The 25,082-nt window shown below is 44.2% G+C and overlaps 1 protein-coding gene across 1 annotated transcript in view; it reads left to right on the top strand.

The window, feature by feature from the left end:
• CEP95 (centrosomal protein 95) overlaps positions 1 to 25,082 on the top strand; it is a 754,590-nt gene that overhangs the window by 382,978 nt on the left and 346,530 nt on the right. Inside the window, exon 12 of the mRNA XM_078654338.1 lies at positions 21,684 to 21,795. Coding sequence (XP_078510464.1) covers positions 21,684 to 21,795 — 112 coding nt within the window. The remainder of the gene's footprint in view (positions 1 to 21,683; positions 21,796 to 25,082) is intronic.

Raw genomic sequence — 25,082 nt, 5'->3', positions numbered from 1 at the left:
AATACTAACTACTGTTTCTTACAGATATATCGTTACCGAAGGTAAGTAACTTGTTCTTCAGTTCCAGTAGACAACTTCGTGAAATACCATTACTGTGGTCGAAGAGGTCCCCTTGATGGAAAGGACTCCATGTCAGTCCTGCCCTACTTGCCATGCTAAGCATCTGAGGACAGACCTCCACGAAGTCCGCAAGCTGTGTTTGTCCCCGAATACCGTGAAGACTAGTCGTGTCTTGTGTCACAGAATTAAAAGACCCTTCGGGTCAAAGAACTCTCCGCATCGCTTCATCTTCCATGACGCACAGAAGGAAGGTGGAAGACACTTCCGACCGCTTCGGAAAGAGAGAGAGGAGTCTGATGTCAAACAGTTGTACTTTCCAACTATTGAAACTGATGCGGCTTTCTCACCAAAAAAGCTTAGTCTGTTATACTGACACGTCGAGGCAGCAGAGCCTCCGCCAGCCCCTTAACCGCTGAACACCACAGTGAGTATTACCACCTCCCCTTTTTTCCAAATCGAGGCACCAGCCTCGACCACCCGGGCTAACTCTGAGGCCTACAGTGCACCACTGCCTTCCAGGCATGATCAACACAGCTGTTCAAAGCTGTATCACACTCTGCGTCGCAGTCCTCCTTGAAACCTCGAGCATCAACTGCCACTTTGGCCACAGACCTGAAAATACAGGTTTGCCGAGCATTGGAGTAGAAATGGGTGGACCTGAAGCATTTCGAGCCAAGACACCCGACCTCGAAGTCTAGGGACACTAACCCAAAGCATTCTCAGCCGAAATCGACTTTGTCACCGTCTGGACATCATCCCTCTTCGGCTCCATCCAGACCACCATCTACGGCTGCATCCCCACCCCTTCTGAGAATTTTGAACAACCAATCCTTCAGCAACTGTAAGAACTCCTCAAAGCAGTAAGGTTTTATATCCAGCCGGGCACTGGTCGGATCCTGGCAAAACCTCTGCAGGTGCTGAAAGACTCAATTGCTAACAAGAGAAAGTTGACTTTTGAGGAAGCACTCAATCCTCCTGTGACACCCACTCCCAGGATGCCTAAGAGATTTGACAGGGCTTTTTCTCTAATGCCTCATGTTCATCCTTCTCCTCCACTTCCTCCTCCCCCTTTCTCGCCTTTCCCATCCTCTTCTTTGCTGCCTGTGGATTCTCTTCAACATTCACCACAGGGTTCCTTACACCCGGAGGTGGGGACAGTCCACACCTACCCTGTGACCCTACATTTCACCCACAGGGACCAGGCCCCTGGGATGTCTGACACAGAGCCTTCAGCGGACACAGACCTGTATCCCACAAAGCCCTCACGTCCAGGTGACACCACCTCGTACAATAAGGTCCTTTCTAGAGCAGCTACCGTTCAAAAGGTAGAGATGCACATGCAACATGAGGAGGATGATTTGCTCATTGAGATCTTCTCCTCTACCCAAAGCTCCTTACAGTATCTCCCTATGCTCAAGGGAGTCCTTAGCCTGGCCATTGAAATATTTAAAGAACCATTTAAAGTGAGAGTTATTGCACTGAGGATCAACCAGAAATTCAAGGCTTCTTCCTCAGACCCACCGTATGTTTGGGGCCAGTTTCTCCCTGACTCCCAAGTCATTGATACAGCTCGAAAGCGAGCTAACACACAGGGGCCAGGGGATGCATCCCCTCTGGACCGGGAGAGTGAGAAAATAAATGCCGGGGGCAAAAGGGCAACTGTGCAATCTTCTACTCAATGACACATCACTAACTTTATAGGCCTACTCTCATGGTATGACCCTGCCCATTGGGATCAAATGGTGTACTTTTTCCAGCATCTCCCAGAACAGTATCGCCAAAAGGGACAAGAGTTAGTAGAATAGGGCAAGATCATTTCCAGCACGAACATCCGCTGCTCACTGCATGCTGCAGACACAGCTGCTCCTGGCATAAAAACTAGTATTCTTTAGCGCCACCATGTGTGGTAGCTCGTCTCTGGCTTTAAGTCACAGGGCCAGCAACAGCTTTTTAAATGTACCCTTTGATGGTCAGCATTCTCTTCTGTCCTCAGTTTGAGGAGATGTTAGAAAATATCAAAAAAGATACTGTCACTCTAAAGATATGGGGTCCCTGCAAAACCTGTTCCTCATGGCACCTTCACTGCTCTCAATACCGTGGTGCAACCAAAACACCCGCCCTGTAAACCTTTTCTTCCCCCCCCCCCCCTCCCCTTTCAAGGACCATACAACAGTCACCTTCACGAGGTTACTATAGGGGTGGATACAAGGGTAACAATGGCAAGGACAGAGGAAAGCGCACACCTCCCAAAGGGGCCCCTCTTTAAAAACACGGACTCTCTTCCACCTGATCTCCCCCCCCCCCCCAATCACACATCACCTTTCGAGGGAAGACTTGCAAGTATTTCTGCCCGCTGGAAAGAAATCACCTGCAACTGTTGGGTGCTGGACATAAAGGAGGGGTACTGTCTATAACTCATACATGAATACACCACCAAACGATTTGCCACCCGAAAATGTGCGCCTCCTTTAATAGGGCCTAGGGTCCAGAGAAACGATTCCACCACAACACCGGGGAAAGAGGGTGTATTATCTGTGCTTCCTTATCCCCCCAGAAAGGATTGCTTCCTCAGACCCATCATCGATCTCGCACCTCTCAACAAATACGTTTTGTCCGATCACTTTCATATGCCGACTCTCCATGAAGTCATACCACTACTTCAGCAAGATGACTTAATGGCTGCCCTTGATGTGAAGGACACCTACTTTCATATACCCATCTACCTAGAGCATCGAAAATACCTGCGGTTTATGGTCAGTGTACAACATTACCAGTTCAAAGAACTTTGGTTTAGGGTTTCCACATCCCCAATGGTCTTGACCACATGTTTGGCCGTAATGGCAGCTTATCTCGAAAGGAGCAGCATTCACGTGTTTCCTTACCTGGACGACTGGCTTATTACGAGTGCCATGCACCAAACATGCCTAGCACACCCAGAGCACCATTAAGACCTTGCACAGTCTAGGATTTACTATCATTCTGACCACATATCACCTCTTTTACTAGGGACCATCCTAGGCTCAGGGGTGAGGAAAGATTACCCCAGTCCAGCAAAAGCTCAAGCGTTCCAAAACTTGCTACTGCTTTATCAGCAGTTCTCCAGGTAACAGTAAAAACTGTGATGTGCTTGCTAGGAATGACGGCATCTTGCATAGCCATAGTGCCTCACGCCAGACTGCACGTGCACCCTTTGCAAGAGTGTCTAGCGGCACAATGGTCTCACACGGATTGTCCTCTGGAGGCTCTAGTGTTGGTTTGGGGCCGCACACTTGGCTTTCTACAGTGATGGAACACAAACAACTTTTTGCAGGAGCGGCCCTTCCAGGTCCAAGAAGAGACCATCACCACAGACTCCTCACTAATCCGCTGGGACGCGCATCTCAATCACCTTACCATTTAGGGGAAGTGGACACCTGCCTAGCAATCTCTCCACATCAGTCACCTGGAGTTGCTGGGTGTCCAGGTCACTCTCTGGCCCATCCATCCAGCACAAAACCGTCTTAGTCCAAACTGAAAACACAACTGACATGTTTTACTTGCTGAAAACAAAGGCACGCACTCGCCACAGTTGTCGACTGTGGCCCAGAGCATCTGGTGGTGGGCTATACATCATTATTGTACATCTGAACTTCCGAGCAAGACGTATCAACAAGTCCACGAATGGGAACTCCACCTCAAAGTCCTATTCCTGTACTTTCAGCGCTGAGGGTTTCCACAAATAGAACTGTTTGTCACCACCGAAAATGCAAAATGCCCAAACTTCAGTGCCAGTCTACCAGATTTGCAGTCTATTTGCAATGCACTGTTGATGAATTGGTCTGGGATATTTCCCTATGCTGTTCCACCTCTCCCACACCTACTGTTTGTGGTCCGGAGGCTGAGGCAGACCTCCCTCACTCATACTAGTGGTACCAACCTGTTTTACCTCAACCAGGGTACACCACCTCACCTGAGCTCTCTAGTGCTCCACAAGAAGTTCCCCAACTGCTCGGACCACTCTTGGACATCCCAGCCCTCAGCAGCCTAAACTTGCAATATGGCTTATGAGGTCTTAGAGTTTAGTTACCTCAATCTACTGGAAGAATGCAAATCTATTCTCAAAGAGGCCCACTTGCCTACTACCAGACCCTGCTAAGCAGACAAATGGAAACTGTTCGTAGACTTCTGTTTCCCTTCAATACTCTGTGTCTGCACAGGAAATTGTTTGTTACCTCCTTCACCTGCAAAGTTCAGGCCTCGCCTACACTTTCATTCAGTTACATCTGGCTATTCTGTAAGTAGCATTTATGGCCTTCATAGGTGATATACCACTAGCTGATCTCTGTGAAGTAGTTACTTGGTCCACACCTCATACCTTTACCAAACACTACAGTGTGGATGTCCTAGACAGACAGCAATCAAATGTTGGACAGGCTGTCCTACGTACACTTTTCCAGACTTATGCAAAACCGAGGGTAAGCCGCTACTTTTAGAAGGACTGCATAACAGTCTATGTACAGCATGGGTATCTACATTCACACATGCCACAAATGAAAAATGTTACTTACCCTGTAAGCATCTGTTTGTGGCATGTAGTGCTGTAGATTCACATGTGCCGGCCCAACTCCCCGGTCGCGTGCAGTAGTTGCTTTCTTTAATTCTTTGCCCTTCATGGCCATATATACTGTTTCTTTATGCTCTATCTCCAATCTTGCCCTCTGTGCAGGAAAAACCAATCTAACAATGGAGCAGATTTCCATGCGCCTTACCACTAATAGATGGGAGTCACGAGGTCCTGTGTCTCAAAAAGACTTTCTTAAAAAAAAAAAAAAAGCAAGTTGTACACACCACATGCTGTGTACTAGATGGCTACTTCAGCCATCTAGTACACAGCATGTGAATATACAGTACTACCTGCCACAAACAGATGCTTACAAGGTAAGTAAAAACATGTTCGAGGCATATGAGCTGCAGATTACACACTGTGCATAGATGGCCACCTAGTGTTGGGCCCGGATGTTTGCAGTTTGTTTTGTTGTAGAAAAGTCTTTGGAAGTCACGGGATAGGTGACTCCTCCTATGGATGATACATACTGCGCATGGGCATCGGCTCCATCCCCAGATTGTATTTTTCTGCCACCGTGCTCGGATGTGTTTCCAGAGCTCCGTGTTGGAACCGATTTCCTTCGGCGCGCAGTCCTCACCAACTTACAGAAAAATTAGTTTCGAACGCTTTCCCAGTCGACGCTACTCTTCAACACCGAAGATTTTGATTCCGGTCATCGTCGATGGCCTTCGGGCCTAACTAGGCCTCGACTCCAGCTCATGGAAAGGACGCCATTTAAAAAGTGTCCTCAATGTGGGTCGAAGTTTCCCCACACCGACCTTCATGAAGTGTGTAACCTTTGCCTCTCCCCGGAGCACGAGGCCAGAGACTGTTCCGCTTGTGCCTCTTTCCGCTCCAAAAAGACTATCCGGGACCGAAGAGCTAGGAGAACAATGGCTCGATCTTCAGCTCCGATTCCGGACGACATCTTTGAAGAAGGCGTCAACGTCCCAGAACAACACAACGTTGACAGCAACTCCGAGGCAGAAGATTCAGAAGTCGAGGACATCACTCCGACCCTTCCTCGACACATCCAAAGAAGGCCCCGGTCATACCCTCGCCCTCAGGCTCGGCTGCACACCGACACACTTCTTCTACTGCCCCACCTTCTGGCCCGGCTAAGAAGCTAACTAAACCTTCAGTCGACTCGGGCTCGAGTCGGCCTTCCCACGGTGCCGGCACCCTACCGGCACCAAAAAAGACAACATCATCGGCCACGCCGACATCCAAACCACTGGCGCGGAAGCATACCAATACTCCTTCGGCATCGAAACCCAGGTCGGAACCAAACAAACCCGCTTCGGATTCAAAGACACCAACGAAACCGAAAAAACCATCGGATCCCAAAAATATACCGGAGCCGAAATAATCTTCGGAGCCGAAAAAGACTCCTGCTTCTCCAGTTAAAGACATTGCCAAAAAACCAAAAGAAACTGCTTCTGTGCCGAAACCTCCCTCCACACCAAAAGATCGGCCTCCTGCAGAGGACTTATTTCAGCCAGACCCTGCACAAAAGACTCTAGCTAAAGACCCAATCACTGGGCAGCTAACCTTAGCTTCAAGAAAGCGTCCACTGGATACACCAGCGCCAGCTCCTCATTCAAAGAAGGACATGGCTACCTCTCCCTTAAGACTTCCTTCCCCTTCTCCTCCACCTATACCATCACCACCTGCTCCCCTACCACAACTTTCCCCTACATCCTCTATCATACCAGACGATGACAATAGGGATGATAGCTCTGATGATATAGGTGCTAACATAGATGATCCATCTATTCCTCCAGGCTCACCTGACCCGTGGGACGATTAGAACACCCCAGACGTCTCAAATGTCCCTCAAGATGACATATACCCCTCAAGGCCTTCCGCACCAGAAGACACCTGGGTTTTAATCAGTTGATACACAGAGCTGCGCAATATCATGGGGAAGATATGCATACAGACCCTGTAGAAGAAGACTTTTTAATGGATACCTTTGATAATGCACAAAGGTCTTCATCCATTTTACCAATGCGTAAAGGAGTGATTAAGCATGCTCCTGAAGTCTTCAAAGACCCAGTCAGAACTCTGGTCATTAACCCTTGAATAGAGAAAAAATATAAAGCTGCCCCTTCAGACCCAGCATATATTAAAGGTCCAGTACCACTAGACTTGCTTGTAGTTTCGAATGCACGCAAGAGAGCAAACTCACAAACATCTGGTGAAGCTCCCCCACCAGATAAAGAGTCTAAGCTACTTGACGCATCAGGGAAAAGAACTGCGTCTCAAGCAGCAAACATGTGGTGTATTGCCAATACACAGCATTATTGGCCAGATATGACAGGGCACATTATGACTAATTAGAATCATTAATGCGGCACCTCCCTGATAAGTACAAAGATAGAGCAAATGAGCTTATCCAAGAAGGGAAAAATATTACAAACACCTCTATTCGGTGTGCACTTGATGCAGCAGACACTGCCTCAAGGGCAGTTAACACCAGTATTTTATTGCGTAGACAGGCCTGGCTACACATATCAGGGTTCAAACTTGAAGTCCTAAGTGCTATACTTAATCAACCCTTTGATGAGCAACACTTATTCGGACCCAATGTAGATGTATCACTTGAAAAACTGAAAAAGGATACAGATACGGCCAAATCTATGGGAGCCCTGCAGTCGCAGGCTCCCAGACGTTCATTTTGCCGCTCATCTTATCGAGGCGCCACCAGGGGATACTCTTCAGACACACCTTCTACCTCATACAAAGCCCCTACACAATCCACTTTATAGTAAGGGCTACCAAAGGGGAGGTTACAGGGGTAACAATAATAAAGGTAGAGGTAAAAACAACAACTCCTGCTCTGCCTCTACCCCTGCCCAATGACTCCCCTTCCCTTCCCCCGTCCCATTCCACTCCTGTCGGGGGAAGACTACAACAATACCTGCCAGCTTGGGAAAACATCACATCAGACAGGTGGGTGCTTCAAATAATTCAATCAGGTTACTGTCTAGAACTAACATCCACCCCCCCAAACATACCACCCAAGCAGCATCCAATGTCACAAGAACATTCAACACTGCTCAGACGGGAAGTAATATCCCTCCTGCAGAAAAATGCAATAGAAATAATCCCAAAGCATCTGCAAAACAAAGGAGTATACTCCCTATATTTTCTAATCCCAAAGAAGGACGGATCTCTAAGACCTATCCTAGACCTCTAAACCTTTACATACAGTCGGATCATTTTGATATGGTCACACTCCAACAAGTCCTTCCACTCCTGTTACAAAATGACTTCCTTGTCACTCTAGATCTCAAGGACGCCTACTTCTATATTCCCATCCACACAGCACAAAGAAAATATCTCAGATTTGTGCTAGACGGGCAGCGCTACCAGTTCAAAGTGCTCCCATTTGGAGTCACAACAGCGCCAAGGGTGTTTACCAAATGCCTAGCAGTAGTAGCAGCACATTTAAGAAGACAACATATTCAAGTCTTCCCATACCTAGACGACTGGCTCATAAAAGCCAGCTCATACAGCCAGTGTGTACAACACACTCACGCTACTATTCAACTGCTTCACGACTTGGGATTCACAGTAAATCACACCAAGTCACATCTGCAACCCTTACACATACAACAATATCTCGGCGCTACAATAAACATCCAACTAACACTAGCCTATCCCTCTACAACCATGATAACAAGTGTACAAACTCTTCTAACAAGATTCAAGCTGCAACACTCGCTTCCAGCTCGATTGTTCATGCAGCTCATAGGAATGATGGCATCTTGCATATTTATAGTACCTCACGCAAGACTGCAAATGCGTCCACTTCAAGAGTGCCTAGCACGCCAATGGAACCAGGCTCGTGGTCAATTAACAGACCTAGCTTTGGTAGACAGTCGGACTCATCGCTCTCTGCAATGGTGGAGCACCAAAAATCTTTCAAAGGGCCGACCGTTCCTAGAGCCAGTTCCTCAGATAGTCTTGACAGCGGACGCATCGCTCTCCGGCTGGGGAGCTCACCTACTGCATCACACCATGCAAGGCAGGTGGACACCGCAACAAAAGTTACTCCACATTAACCACTTGGACTTACGAGCTGGTTTTCTAGCCCTAAAAGCATTCCAAAAACAAGTATCAGGCAAAGCTCTCTTAGTCTGCACAGACGATATGACAGCCATGTACTACATAAACAAGGGGGAACACACTCTCTGCAGCTCTCTCAGCACAGCAGATATGGAGATGGGCTATACCACTAAAAATCTTCCTCTTAGCCCAACACGTTCCAGGAGTACAAAACACCATGGCAGATCTGCTAAGTCGACAGACACAGCAGATCCACGAGTGGGAACTTCATCCACAGGTTCTTCAACCGTTCTTTCAAATGTGGGGACACCCTCCGATAGACCTCTTCGCCACCCACGAAAACGCAAAATGCCCAAACTTCGCCGCCAGATATCCACACCCGCTGTCCAAAGTCAATGCGATATGGATGAACTGGTCCGGAAAATTTGCGTACGCTTTTCCTCCTCTCCCACTACTTCCGTTAGTGGTACGCAAGCTACAGCAACATTCCCTAACACTCATTCTAGTTGCCCTAACTTGGGCCAGACAACCGTGGTACACCACGCTGCTGCAACTATTTGTGGTACCACATCAAAAACTAAGCCTATCTCCACGCCTCTTAACACAGAACCATGGAGAGATCAGACACCTGGACCCAGCTCAGTTCAACCTAGCGATCTGGCTCCTGAAGTCATAGAGTTTGGTTACCTCAACCTTCCTCCAGAATGCATGAACGTTATTAAAGAAGCCAGATGTCCCACTACTAGAGCATGTTATGCTGCTAAGTGGAAACGATTTGTAATATACTATCAAAACAACCACATAAATCCTTTAGATGTGTCTATTCAACACATCATAGGATACCTATTACACGTTGAAAAGTGTAATTTAGCTCACACGTCTATCAGACTACACCTTTCTGCCATTGCAGCATATTTACAAATTAGACAACATCTATCTCTGTTTAGAGTACCTGCCATAAAAGCTTTCATGGAAGGACTCAAAAGAATAATCCCTCCCAGAACGCCACCTTAACCAGTGTGGAACTTAAACGTTGTTCTTACACGGTTAATGGGACCTCCCTTTGAACCGTTACATAAATGTGAATTGCAATTCCTAACTTGGAAAGTAGCTTTCCTAGTAGCTATTACTTCTCTCAGAAGAGTCAGTGAACTACAAGCATTTACCATTCAAGAACCCTTTTTGCAAATGCATCATAACAAAGTGGTTGTGCACACTAATCCTAAATTCCTTCCAAAAGTCATTTCACTGTTCCATCTAAATCAATCTGTTGAGCTGCCAGTATTTTTCGCACAGCCACAAACAGTCCCAGAAAGAGCTCTACACACCTTCGATGTCAACAGAGCATTACTGTACTACATCGAAAGGACACAAACTTTTCGTAAAACTAAACAACTTTTTGTATCTTTTTTACCACCACATAAAGGCAACCCCATATCAAAATCGGGGATAGCTAGGTGGATTGTTAAATGCATACAAATATGTTACCAAAAAGCCAAACGTACGTTAACAATTCCTCCAAAAGCCCATTCTACAAGGAAAATAGGGGCTTCAATGGCATTCTTAGGGAACATTCCCCTAGATGATATATGCAAAGCAGCTACATGGTCTACACTGCACACATTTACAGAACATTATTGTGTAGATGTGCAAACTAAACAACAAGCCGCTGTGGGCCAGGCTGTACTAAAAACTCTGTTTCAAACAACTGCAACAGATACTGGTGGTCGTCGCTAGGTGTGGGTACTGCCATACAATCTATGCACAGTGTGTAATCTGCAGCTCATATGCCTCAAACGGAAAATGCTACTTACCAGTATGCATCTGTTCTTGGCATGTAGAGCTGCAGAGTTACACATGCCCACCCGCCTCCCCGGCTACCTTTACCTGTTCCAGTATCATCTTAATTCGACACAAATCACATGGACATCACTACTTCTTGTACAGCTCCATCACTTCCCTAATGGCGAAAAACAATCTGGGAATGGAGCCGATGCCCATGCGCAGTATCATCCAAAGGAGGAGTCACCTATCCCGTGACTTCCAAAGACTTTTCTACAACAAAACAAACTACAAACATCCGGGCCCAACACTAGGTGGCCATCTATGCACAGTGTGTAGCTCTGCAGCTCTACATGCCAAGAACAGATGCATACTGGTAAGTAGCATTTTCCTTTTTCCTATGATGAGTTAGGCCTTGCAGAAGTTAAAAACGACTTTAAGGTTTTTCACTACTAGGACATTTAAACTTAAAGGTGCATGTCCTATACTTTAAATACATGGCACCCTGCCCCCTGGGCTGTGTAGTGCCTTCCCTATGGGTGAGTTGGCTGTATTAAAAAGGAAGGTTTAGGCCTGGCAAAAGGTTTATTTTGCCAGGTCGAAATGGCAGTTTAAAACTGCACATACAGGCAGCAGTGGCAGACCTGAGACATGTTTAAAAGACTACTTAAGTGGGCAATTCTAGTAATCATTACAAGTACATTTTATGTTTCTAACAATGTTTTACACCCTGCTACCAATGGGTTGTAAAATTATTTGTAACCCACAATCAAATTTATAAGCACACTGACACTGGAGCATACATAATCAGAAAATATAGTATATATTTTTATATATTGTGTCAAAGAACTAATCCATGCATTCTTCAAGCTCAATTTTGCTTTTCTTGACAATGCTTCAAGTGCCGGGGCATGTTGTGATGAAAATAATATATACTTAATCACCCGGCAGCCAATGCATTTCGTCTGGTTAAGGCTGCTCCCAGGCTGCAGTGGTTACAAAATAAAGGTTGAATTGCTATACATTTCATATACATGCCATCACTTAACACATATGAAGTCATAACATAGCAGTCATTAAGAAAGTCATAAAATAGCCTCCAAAAGGCAAAATCTTTGAAAAGGGACACAGAAAACATGCCACCTTAAGTTAAAAAAGAATGAATCAAGATAGTAACGTCCCGGTCACTAGCTAGGTCCTTAGTTAACCCGAATAGTGATAAAGAAATTCTCTTGACATGGAGTTGCAGTAGTCAATAATGTGTGTGTTTTTAGTACACATGGATGTAAAAAGCAATCAAAAAGTAGTGAATGTATTAGAGACTACTGATCTGATGGTGGCCCAAGGTGGGCGAAGTAGTAAAATGGAAGGAATATAGGTCGCAATAATGAGGCCAAAGCTGTAAGTTAGGGTCTTATGTAAGTACATTGATAATTGTTGTTTTTTCATAGAAAATAGTAATATACTGGAATTCAGATCAAAATCAATCTGAGGAAAAACATGGAAGACGTTTTAAGTATTATCCACAAAAGGTTTATAAAGTCAGAGGTAGTTATCCAACACTTATTGATCATTTAAGAATTAGTATTTACAAGTCAAGTCAATTCATAGTATTTTATGCTAAGCTTGTAATATAAAGTTGTCAAAATCTTTTAACCTTGTTTCTGCCATCAATAACAAGGTGCGAGGTTAATTTTGCCAATTCGGTTTAATTAGCAAAACTTGCCATGATAAGATGTAAAATAACTGGTGCAACAAATAAATAGATTCCAATCTGTTATGTTGGCCTAATTGGTTATCGGGAGTGTGCAGGGCTAAAAAACATGGGTATGAACCGAGTCTGATAGTGTTATGCTGTGACGACAGCAGGCTGCAAAAACGCTAAACTATCGTGGTGCTCATAAGATACAACTGACCACTCAAAACTGAGTTGTGTGTACAAGTACAAATATGTCAGATCTTTTATAATGTTGCATTATCAAACATATTAATGTTAAAATAAATAGGTATCATCAGAAAATGTGGATTAGTAGTATAATTAGACCACATTTATAGAAAGAAGTAAAGATATTAAATTTGTGATCATGATGATAATCCAAAGGAGTAGCTAACTCGATATTAAACAGTCCTGTTTGGACCTTATATGTAAGAGATCCCACTAAGGTGAACAATTGCGAGAATGGTGGGGAACTGCAAAGCGGAGTAGGTGTATATAAGTTTAGCAAATATAATTTTTTTTTAAAAGTAACTTTCAACAACATCAATAAACAGTCATATATTTTGCAAATAATATCAAGTTTAAGACAATCAATCAATACCAACTTTATTCGATCTAAATAAATTAGACCATGAAAGTGCAATAAAAGGTACCTAAAAATACATTAAAAATTATTATCAACAGCTTCTTTAAAAACTGTTTTTGTTCAGTCATCGCGCCCTGTCACACCCCACCTTTAACACTTGTGCAATATTATTACATACTCAAATGAGAACTGAGGAAAAGTAGGAAGGAAGGAAAAACAAAAACCTCGTCTGAAGGGTCTGCTAAGCAATCCTACTAAACTACTTATTAAATAAATTAATTCTTCTATACGTTCTCGTAACAACCATTAAAACATTACTGAATTTATACATTTTATGATATTCTTTTTTTTTTTTTTACGAGTCAATAATGTATTGTAAGGTAATTAATTAATCTCTAGTAAAGTGTTACACAAAACCAATCACAAAGGCTGAAGAATTTTCTTTCTGGTTAAGTCTTCTATCAAAGCTCTCTTGGCAAGCTAAGAGCAAGCACATTTTTTATCTATTACACAGATCTCACAATCTTAGGACATAAACAGCATGGTTAGACAGGTCTTACTGCCTCAGACAAGGATGGTACTATCACTACGATGTTTGACCTTTATAGTTTAATGATGCATGCTGGATACACCATTCTTACAAACGCTGGTCTCAGACAGCAGTATCTAATAGATCAAATAGTTTATTCTGGGTCGTATGATTAAATAGCACATTCCAAGAAAAAATATAGTTGAATCAGCCTGTTATAAAAAGATTGCAAAATGTTGTCATATAAATAAGATGGAGCGAACACAAAATATAAACATTCATGTGTCATCAACGATGTATTTCAACATGTCATAAGTGCTGTAATATTTTAGGGCGAACAAAGCGATACAAAAGGGGATGATGGACGGAGCGTTTGAGCAAATCAAACACTCACCCCCAGACAACTGATCTGGGTTTAATCCACCACCATTCTTTAGCCCACTCAGCCACCCCATTTCAGACATGGCTATATGCAAATCAGTCTGACCCTGTGCCTCATGGGAACAGTACAGCCCGAACTGCCAAGCCATGGACCGGAAACAAGCATCCTGGGACCGGTTTCGGATTCATAATCCTCATCAGCCAGGCTATCTTGAATCCAGTGGCCAAGTGAGCAAGGGACTCACGTCTGAGCATACCCTGCCACACTTAGGGCGAACAAAGCGATACAAAAGGGGATGATGGACGGAGCGTTTGAGCAAATCAAACCCTCACCCCCAGACAACTGATCTGGGTTTAATCCACCACCATTCTTTAGCCCACTCAGCCACCCCATTTCAGACATGGCTATATGCAAATCAGTCTGACCCTGTGCCTCATGGGAACAGTACAGCCCGACTTGCCAAGCCATGTCTTCCATGGACCGGAAACAAGCATCCTGGGACCGGTTTCGGATTCATAATCCTCATCAGCCAGGCTATCTTGAATCCAGTGGCCAAGTGAGCAAGGGACTCACGTCTGAGCATACCCTGCCACACTTAGGGCGAACAAAGCGATACAAAAGGGGATGATGGACGCTGGATTCAAGATAGCCTGGCTGATGAGGATTATGAATCCGAAACCGGTCCCAGGATGCTTGTTTCCGGTCTATGGAAGACATGGCTTGGCAGTTCGGGCTGGACTGTTCCCATGAGGCACAGGGTCAGACTGATTTGCATATGGTCATGTCTGAAATGGGGTGGCTGAGTGGGCTAAAGAATGGTGATGGATTAAACCCAGATCAGTTGACTGGGGGTGAGTGTTTGATTTGCTCAAACCCTCCGTCCATCATCCCCTTTTGTATCGTAATATTTTAGGTCACAAGCAGTGCATGGTGGCAGTTCAAGTTATAGTTAGCTCAGTTGACCATAACTGGTGAATTTCTTGTTTTTCTTTTTTTAACCATTCTTTTTTGTGGTATCTCAACTCCTAACAATAACGTCACTTGTTTTTTTTCCAGTGAATTTCTGAGATTTTTTAAATACAAGTTAAGATCTTACTACCATACTTAACTCTAAGAAAACTTTAACCTTTAGTTTCCCCAGTGAATTTTAATCAGATTTTTCAGTACTGTGGTACTTCTTTGTTACTGCCACCAAAACACCCCCTCCGTGGTACTGTGGGACTGTGCAAAATTCAGAGTGAAGCTTGCAAGGTCCAGTTGGTACGGCTCCTAAAGGACTACCACGGAGCCACTGCAGATCCTTTGCATCCACCCCCCGTTATTGCCAGAGATCAATTCAGGGTGCCCATACCCTGCACCCTTATAAGCTTTTCTTTTTTTTATTATTAAGTTCAGGCCATGGGGCAGAGCAGCTCCTTTGTATGGAGTACCCTAACAATCAGTCAATCAATCAATCAATCAGATTTATATAGCGCGCTACTCACCCGAAAGGGTCTCAAGGCGCTGGGGGGGGGAGGGGTCCGTTACTGCTCGAAAAGCCAGGTCTTGAGTTGCTTCCTGAAGGAGAGATGGTCCTGGGTCAGTTGTAGGTGGATGGGGAGGGAGTTCCATGTCTTGGCCGCTAGGTAGCAAAAGGATCTTCCTCCGGCGGTGGCTCTGCGAATGCGAGGTACGGGGGCGAGGTTGGTCGATCGCAGCTGGCGGGTGGGTGTGTAGAAGGTGAGGCGGTTGTTGAGGTACTTGGGGCCCAGGTCGTGGAGAGCTTTGTGTGCGTGGGTGAGGAGTCTGAACGTGATCCTCTTGCTGACTGGGAGCCAGTGCAGGTCTCTTAGGTGGGCGGAGATGTGGTTGTGGCGAGGGATGTCCAGGATGAGTCGTGCGGAGGCGTTTTGTATGCGCTTGAGTCTTTTCTGTAGTTTGGCTGTGGTTCCTGCATAGAGGGTGTTCCCGTAGTCCAGTCGGCTGGTGACGAGTGCCTGGGTGACCGTCTTCCTAGTTTCGGTGGGGATCCATCGGAAGATCTTACGGAGCATGCGCAGGGTGTTGAAACAGGATGACGAAACGGCGTTGACTTGTTTGGTCATCGAGAGGGAGGAGTCCAGGATGAAGCCCAGGCCCTACAACACCACCAACACTCTGCTAGAAAAACAGACATTTGAGGTAAGCAGATTCAGAGATGTTAAGCATAGGAGTAGCACAGTGCCATCCATGCTTAGTTCGAAATTGGCAAAGCCTTTTAGCATTTTTACAGTAATTTCTTTAAGCATAGGATTAGTTAGTACCATCCATTCTAAGCTGAAAAATGACAAAAGCCTTTTACGTACATTGAACAGCACATGGAAAACTGAACTGATGCATCTATCAAGAGAAATGCATCACCACCCCATACCCCCTCAACAACAACAACATTCTATGAAAAAGTTTTGCTGTATAAACTATACGATGTGAAAGGAAATACATTGTGAGGAATTAGAAATCATTTTACAATAGGTACCAGTCAGGATTCAAAGTTGCAGCTATTACAGGGGCAACTCCTGGCTCCTCCGTTATAGCGGAGGAGGGTTGCCCCACTGAAATGCCTCCAGAGATGGAAAAATAAAATGGTAATGAAGTTAATTGATTACCATTTTTTTTTGTCACCCCGTCCCGAACAGAGTGTTGGGCCGGGGGCGGACTGTTGCTGAATGGTAACCACAGCATGGAGGGATTATGGGCGGAGGGCTGTTACATACTTCTGCATTCTCTAGCACAACTACTATCATGGCCCGTGACATTTTTGACTTGTAATGGGGCAGAGAAGTGTGAAAAGCCTCTTTTGAACATTCCCTGTTTTTCAATTCTTGCCCAGCCGCCCTCTTCATTGGAAAGGGCTCAACACTTTTTTCCTTTTGCACAATACTCGTCCTTAACTGCCTGTCTGCCATCAATCACGCATTCCACTTGATCACCACTGACACATTTCCTGCCCGTCCATTCTTTGTTTAATTTGGAAGCAACTGGTCTCCCTCACAACTGGGTGTAAAGTGATTCCTGTACTGATGTGCGATGTTGCCCTTATACCCCATAACATATCCTTAACTATGTTTCCAACCGAACACTAATTAATGCCAATTTTACTGGTATTTGAGAGAACGGTTCAATCTCTCCACCAACCCAGTACTACGCAGATGATGGAGAGGTATTGATGTGTTTAACTCCCACTGAACTTAATAATTCCTACATTTCATTGGACAGCAATTGAGTGCCATTGTCTGTGAATAATTCCTCAGGATAACGTTCTCTTAGGAATACTTCTTTAAGAAATTCAGTTACAATACGTGAATTATTTCAGGCCACTTGGAAAAACAATCCATAATATCAATGCCATATTTGGAAGCACTACCCAAAACATTAAATGGCCCAGAAATGTTCAGAGCCAACTTGTAACACGTCAGAATATATAGGAATGACAAGATTAGGCATTGGCACCTGTGACTTATCACTAAAAACACATGCACCACATTTATTTATTTTGATTACATTTTCTTTTGACCAATATTCAACTACTTGTATTATAACTTTTATTAGAAATTTTCCAGTGGTCATTGGTATTATATTAGGGAGCTTGCAGACTGGATGAAATACAGCTGCCTCCAGCTAAACGCAGGGAAGACAGAGGTGATGGTTGTTGGTAAAGAGCCCTCCCTTTGGTCACAGCGATGGTGGCCTGAGGTACTGGGACCTACGCCGGCACTGAAAGCTAAGGTGAAGAATCTGGGAGTTTGGTTCGATGAAAATCTGTCTTTCACTGAGCAGATAAAGGCTGTGGCCAAAGCCTGTTTCGGCATTCTCAAAATGCTATGCAAAATTATGGACCTACTCCCCCCTGACGCCAAAAGAACTATTGTTCAGGCTCTTGTCACTTCACGCCTTGATTATTGCAATGTACTGTACCTAGGTGTGACCGCCAGAAATTTGAGCCTCTTGCAGAAGGTTCAAAATGCTGCAGCCTGGCTGATCCTGAATATCCCGAGGCGGGCCTCGGTAGGGGAAGCTCTGAAGAAACTTCACTGGCTCCCAATACAGGCCAGAGTTACTTTTAAAGCCCTATGCTTTGGTCGCATGATTCTCAATCAGAAGGGGCTGTGGTTTTTGCTCCCCCTCCTTATGGCTTACCAACCAGCAGGGGATTTGAGATCGCCGGGCTCTGCCAAGGTGATTGTGCCCAGGATGCGGACAGTTCGAGCTGGAGGGAGATCTTTCGGCTTCCTGGTAGCTAAGGCCTACGGATCTTAGGACCTGCCTGTCGAAGCCCCTGTTCCGTAAAAATGTTAAAACCTGGCTCTTCCGACACCCTTTTGGTAGTCTGTAGTATTCTTCCCTGACCTCTATGAATTTGATAGTCTTACGCACAGGATGGATGGTAGTTCAGGACAGTCGCTGGGGGTTGATGATGTTCTAGCGCGGGGACACTCCGTTGGAGTAACCAGGCGCTTTACAAGCTAAATAATAATAATTATTGTTATTGTTTTTCTTGGGTGTTTATATGTTTCCTTGGGGTGTGTTTGAATGTTAAGCTTACTTTTTTAATGAACTTTTTAAAATTAAATTGCAAAACGCTTTGTCTCTTCCTGGCTCTGCATGACTGGCACTGTGCTAATCCTATGCTTAAAAACTCTGCTAGGAAAACAGACATTTGAGGTCAGCAGATTCAGTGTGTCGAGGTGTTGTAGGTTGCTCCTTGTAAAAAAGCTGCTCTCCATCTAAACTTGGAAGCAGAGGAACTCTATGTAGTTACCATTTTTTGAATAATTTCTGGCTCTCCATACACACGTACGTGTACACTCACTCACTCTCACTCACTCACTCACACTCACTCACTCACACTCACTCACTCACTCACTCACTCACATACATACTTTGATGCATTCTCTCAGTCCACTTATGATTATGCTAAATATCTAGGCAGTGCCAAAAGCAGTGGAGTGGTAGTGACTAGTTTGCATGCCAGCAATCCACTTGATATCTGCTAATACCTGTATTTCTGAACATAGGGTCAGCCCAAAACTTGTATTGTCTGCAATAAGTTAGTCCAAGAAAAAGAGAGTTTCTGTTTCCTTAAGTCCTGAACCCCAACAGCAACATTTCAAGGTAGCATTCAGTTTTCCACTTCTGGGCGAAGACATCCATTGGTAGGGTGCCTAGCCTAAATGTAATGTAGCATGCCCTGGCAATGGCTGGACAAGGTACATCAAAGTACCTTCTAGTTTTTAATGCATTTATTCATTGAGTAGGGCATATTCAATTGGCCATTCTTCGGGTCTGTAATTTTTTTACCCTGATAGTGAGCCAATACACCTTTCTCAGTGGTGCAACTGCACTGCTCATGTTTATTGTTGGACCAAATCATTATGCGAAAAATTATCCCATCAGAATATGACAAATATTATGCTTCTTTCATAATCAAAACTTCTGTTAGCTCCATTCTGCAGGGTTCGAGTCCCCCCATATTTGGTTTGATACTGTCAAAACAAAATTCAGTATGCAGTAGCATTGAGAGAGTGCTCAATGGTGCTTTAATATCGTCATCCGAGACACATTGTAAGTAGTAGCCAACATGTGCAGCTCAGGAATCTGAATATTTTAGACCCATACATGGCTACTACTCTTGCTTTAGTCTTGTATTTCTCAGTTGTGGATGAGATCGCATGTTCATCGACAAGATGATGCTACGGTGAAACAAGAATGTCTGTCAACTCACACTGTGTGCATTTCGGGCTAATTATACCCTTTTTCAGATGTGACGGGTATTCCCAGACTTGGGTCTTGTGTTCACTATGCCACTGAAATTAAGCTATACCTCACCAAGGAAGTCTAAATAAGCTGAAATCGGTCTCTGATTACTTGTGTATCCATTTGGAAGGGTTATGGCCTGGAATTACAGTGTGACTGTTCCTATTCCAGCAGGACCAAGATTGATTTCCAAGTGGGTGGCCTATTTCTATTCATGATGAGCAAAAAACCATTGGATCGGAATGCAGATTAATTCAGTTGTGCCTCCCCAATCCTTGTTTGTTTTTCTAAAATATAGTAGTCACAACATCAAGTGGGCAAAGCTGTTGGGAGTCACAATATCACCTGCAATAATATTGTCTGTTAAGAATTAAAATAAATATTAGATTGGGTTTAGGACTACCGTTGGGTTTAGGGCTAAAATTAGGCTTATTCCTGGGGTTGGGGCTAGTTGCATGGTTATATTTTAGTATATATTTTAAAATCACATTGTTTTATGTTACCATTATGATGTGTACATTTTTGTGATATATATTGTATGTGTATACCCAAAATGGTGATGTGTGGTAAAATACATGAGACATACTAAAAAGGCACAATATTTTTGTGAGAAGGTTTGCCCATATTATTATTGCAGTTCGATATTGTAGTGAATTTTCAGTTCCTCATCAGATGTAAATATATTTTGAATAACCAATAATTTTGTCCCCAAACATCCAAGTCTGTTTCTAAAAATAAACACTTACTATTAATATCAATATGAGATTTTAATTGTAGTTAAACTAATTTCTCCCAGAGATAAATGTGCCATTTTTACAATACACTGATGTAGTCCCAAAAAGACCACCTTTTTATTCTTGGTAAATTTACATTTCACTGCTGAAACACGAGTTTGTCATTATCATCAAGTACTCACAACTACCACTGCCATATATGGAAAAAATTCTGCCTTGTGTGTTTAATCTCATAGAATGAGTCTAAAACGGTATACTGAAGTGTATGCTTGAGATTCATATATGTGTGTGTGTATGTATATGTGTATGCATGTATGTGTGTGGATGTGTGTGTGTGTGTGTGTGTGTGTGTGTGTGTGTGTGTGTGTATATATATATATATATTAAATATATGTCCTCAACGTGCCTGTTTCGGAGTAAAAACAGACTCCAGCTTGCTCTGTCTCACTCAAAATCGACTTTATTGTGGCTGACAAAACACAGGTAACGTGTTTCAACCGCAGCGGCAGTCTTTGTCAAACCTAATGTCGCCTTTACAAAGTTCATTTATACATCCTCTCAGAGCTTCAAACCATAAAGTGACAGTGCAACATTTTGATATTTAAAGTGACCTGTGCAAAAATTTATTTTTTCTACTTTTTTTTCTATTTTGTTTTTAGCCATTTAAATAAAGTGACAAGTATGTGGTTTGTTAATCAATCTTAAACATGCAATTGGACCTTAAATCAGTGTAGAATTTAAAAATAACAGCAATTAATGTATATACACATGATTTGCCCACAAATGGCTGTACTTCTAATTCATGAAACGGCAATTCGTTATACAGCCTTGTGTGTGTCTCTGTGTGTGTGTGTGTATATATATGTATATATATGTGTGTGTATATATATATATATATATATATATATATATGTGTGTATATATGTCTGTATGTGTGTATTTATATATAAAGCATTGCCTGTTAAACCATAACAACCTACATAGGAGTGTTGTGGTCTGAATGTAGTCAGGACACGCCCTGGTTACATACATTTGCACATTAGAATATAGCCCTTTTTATACTTACTATTTTCTTCGATGCTTATTGCGGTTACATTATTTAAATGAGCATTCATCCCAAAAAATATGGAATATATATATATATATATATATATATATATATATATATATATATATGAAGAGGTGCTTGTTTATTTGGTTTGGATTTTTAAAGTATAACATTTAAGTCTGGTTCATTGCAGGTTGAGAGGCAGCTAGTGGCTTGATGGATATTTTGACAGGTTCTAAAATACATAATAGTCCCTATGTGTACATAACAAATGGTATGGAAAAAAGGATTTGCACTAGCTGAAATGTGTTACTTTTTAATAACTTCATTACCTATCTTGGGGGTACATTATGCTTTACAACTCTTTTTTTTGTATTTTGGACCATTTTCTAAGAATGTCATTTATATCGACAGATGTTGAAGCAAGCTTTGGGAGATAGAACTATAGATGAACTCAGAGAGGAAGATAAGTTGTCTCAGCACAGTGACAGCTTCATGGAATATCGAAGAAAGAAGCACCAGCATGGTAAGCGGCTCCAAAATCAGAATTGTATGATGTGCATTCTTGGCAGAGTGATCATTCTGCTACATTTTTTTTAAAACTTTTTATTTTATTTTGTCACTATATATTTCAATAAAAGCCAAAGCTAAAATCCAAATATATGTATTCCCTTATCCAACCCCTCCCACCACTTGGGAATTTTATTCGATGATGAAGGGTCCCATGATGTGTCCTGTGGCAGCCAAATAACCAGGGAAATGCAAGCCAGTCGCTGGCACGTGGTTTAGTCAACTAGTGGGGGCAGCTTAACAACCACCCAGAAGCTGAGAAACCATCAACTGACCCCATCCCTTTCCACAATACAAACTCGCCCCAACATTCCACAATACAAACTCGCCCCAACATTCCACATCAATAGTTCTACATGGCGTACCACATGTTCCTTGATAGAGGTCGACTATGAGGTTCCCATTACCCTCAACCTGCCACATCAGCTCCCCCAAGGGCCTTCTCATGACCCTTCCTCCTGAGTCCAGTTCAATCTCTGGGCCCTCAGAGTTCTAAGGCATCTTAGGGTTACCAAGGGTTCTTGAAAATAATCCATCACTGGTTTCAGGATCCCCTCAAACTATGCTTTCTCATCCCTCAGTTCATAATAATAATAATATGAAACTTATAATGCGCTCGGCTTACCCAGGGGCATCCCGGCGCAACAGACCAGAAAAAAGAAAAAAAAGGAGAGACTCAGCTAATCACTACCGGGGAAACAAATGGGTCTTAAGCAGCTTCCTAAATGGTAGGATCTGGGATTCTGAGCGAATCTTGAGGGGCAGAGAGTTCCAAAGAGAGGCCACCTGCACAGAAAAACGCCTGCCCCCCGACCGGGCTCTTCTTACTCTCGCTGACTGCAAAAGATGTTTTTGATCAGAGCGCAACAGACGAGGGGGTTTGTAGGGACGGGCCATATTGGCAAGAATGGGAGGACCTCTTCCATATAAGATTTTGTGAGCTGTACAAAGCGCTTTAAATTTCACCCGCTCCTTCACGGGGAGCCAGTGGAGCGCTTTAAGGGCCGGAGCAGCAGACTGCCTTCTGGGAACATCCATAAGGACTCTCGCAGCTGCATTTTGCACCTGTTGGAGAGTTTTAAAGGTAGCTTCAGGGGCACCGAGAAACAACACATTCCCATAATCGAGCCTGGATAGAATTAGGCCACGTATCAACAGCTTCCTTGCTGGACCAGGAAGCAGAGGTAACACCTTTCGGGCTGATCTCAGCAGACCAAAGCAGACCCCTGCGGTCTTCTTGGCATGAGTCCTGAAGGACAGATCGTCTTCCAACCATATTCCCAAGGATTTAATCTCCTTCTTGGGGGATGGTGGGTCACCAAGAGACCGGGGCCAACAGCTCGCAATGATGGAGGGACTGGAGTTACCCAGGAGCATCAGCTCGGTCTTACCTCCATTAAGCTTCAAAGCGGAGATGGACATCCAGCGATAAACATTGGCGAGGCAGTCATGTAATACCTCAGGGTGTGCCGCCAACTGCGTGAGGCCCACCACCAGCTGAGTATCATCAGCATAGCTGATGATCTTCACCCCTGAAGGGGCGACCACTCTTTCAAGTGGAGTCATATATGTATTAAATAAAGTAGGGCTCAGCGATGAGCCCTGCGGGACTCCACATTGAAGAGGGATTAGGGCCGATTGCTCTGACCCTTCCCAGACTTGGTAGAAACGGTCCGCAAGGAAAGAGCCCAGCCATTTCAAGGCCGTCCCCGAGACACCTGCCTCTGACAGCCGTTGGAGGAGCACCTGATGACTCACGGTGTCAAAGGCAGCACTCAAGTCCAGGAGGATCACTGCCACTGACCCCCCTGTATCTAGAGTGCTCCTTGCCTCCTCCACTACTGCCAGCAAGGCAGTGTCTGTTCCATGGCCGGGGCGGAAACCAGTCTGGGAATCTCCTAGCAGGTGGTTAGATTCAAGATGGTGAGAAAGCTGACGGTTGACCAGCTTCTCAGCAATTTTTGAAAAACCAGGAAGGAGTGAAATTGGCCTAAAATTGGTCAAATCAGATGGATCCAATCCTGGTTTTTTCAATAAGGCTTTCACCACAGCCTTTTTCCATCTCTGTGGCACTATACCCTGAGCGAGTGAAAGGTTTATGAGATCAGTCAAAGGAGTTGACAAGATGTTAACCACGAGCTTAAGGTGTTTTATCGGGACTGGGTCGCTCGGCGAGCCACTCTTCATCTCCAACAGGACCTTTGTAACCTCCTCTTCCGAGAAGGGGCCAAAAGATGTTAGCTCAGTCGGGCAATTTATAGAACTAATAACTGGTTCCTGAATTAGGGGGAAAGTGGGTAAGGAGGATAGTATTTTCTCTATTTTAGAGTGAAAGAATCTGGCCAGATCCTCGCATTGTTCTTTAGGATTATCGTATAGCACTGGGGGGATCGGGGCTTTCAGAAGTTCTTTAAAGATTTTAAACGATTCTCCTGAAGAATTACTTGCCCTCGCGATCCTATCGCTAAAGAAAATCTTTTTAGCGTCCTTCAGTGCACATTTATATTTCCTCAACTCCCTCTTGTAGATGGCCCGACTTTCCTCCGTCTGCTCTCTCCTCCAAGCACGTTCAAGCCTTTTACAAGAGGTTCTGATACACCTAAGTTCGGGGGTGTACCAGGGGGCAGAGCCAATTCTTCTCTCCCTGACAAGCCTCCTTTTATTCGGGATCAACAAGTCCAGAGAGTTAGTTAGCCATTTGCCCAAGAGCTGATCAGCGATGTTAGGGTCATCTACAGGGTAGGGACAAGTTCTGGCTAGCTCTTCCGCCCACCTGTCTACCGAAAGTTTCGACCAGAGTCGTTCCACGGTATGTTGCCTAGGTGTAGGATCTCTCTGGTTCCCTAGCAACCAGCTAAACGGGATGAAATGGTGATCAGTCCAAGGGAGAGGCAACATCTGAAGGGCCTGCAGGTTCGCCGAATTTGCGAAGACCGCATCCAGCTGATGACCTCTATTGTGAGTGGCTCCCATATTAACAAGGTGTAGATCAAGTGCACCAAGCGAGCTTATAAGATCCCTTGCCACCACATCATTGGGGTCGTCAAAATGAAAATTGAAGTCCCCAAGAGTGAGAAAGTTGGACGAGGCCGCAGCCAGTGGGATAACAGCTTCCATAAAGGAATCCACGAAATTCCCTAGCGTAGCGGGAGGCCGATACACCAAGAGGCCAGAGATAGAGACAGTCGAAGAAAAGCAAAGGGTGAAATGACAGCTTTCCGCGTTGTTGATGTCGCAGTCTGC

This window comes from Lissotriton helveticus, chromosome 7 (genome assembly GCF_964261635.1).
Source record: "Lissotriton helveticus chromosome 7, aLisHel1.1, whole genome shotgun sequence".
In the NCBI taxonomy this organism is placed as follows: Eukaryota; Metazoa; Chordata; class Amphibia; order Caudata; family Salamandridae; genus Lissotriton; species Lissotriton helveticus.
Note: the sequence above shows the minus strand (reverse complement) of the source record. Positions and strands in the feature narration are given on the sequence as shown.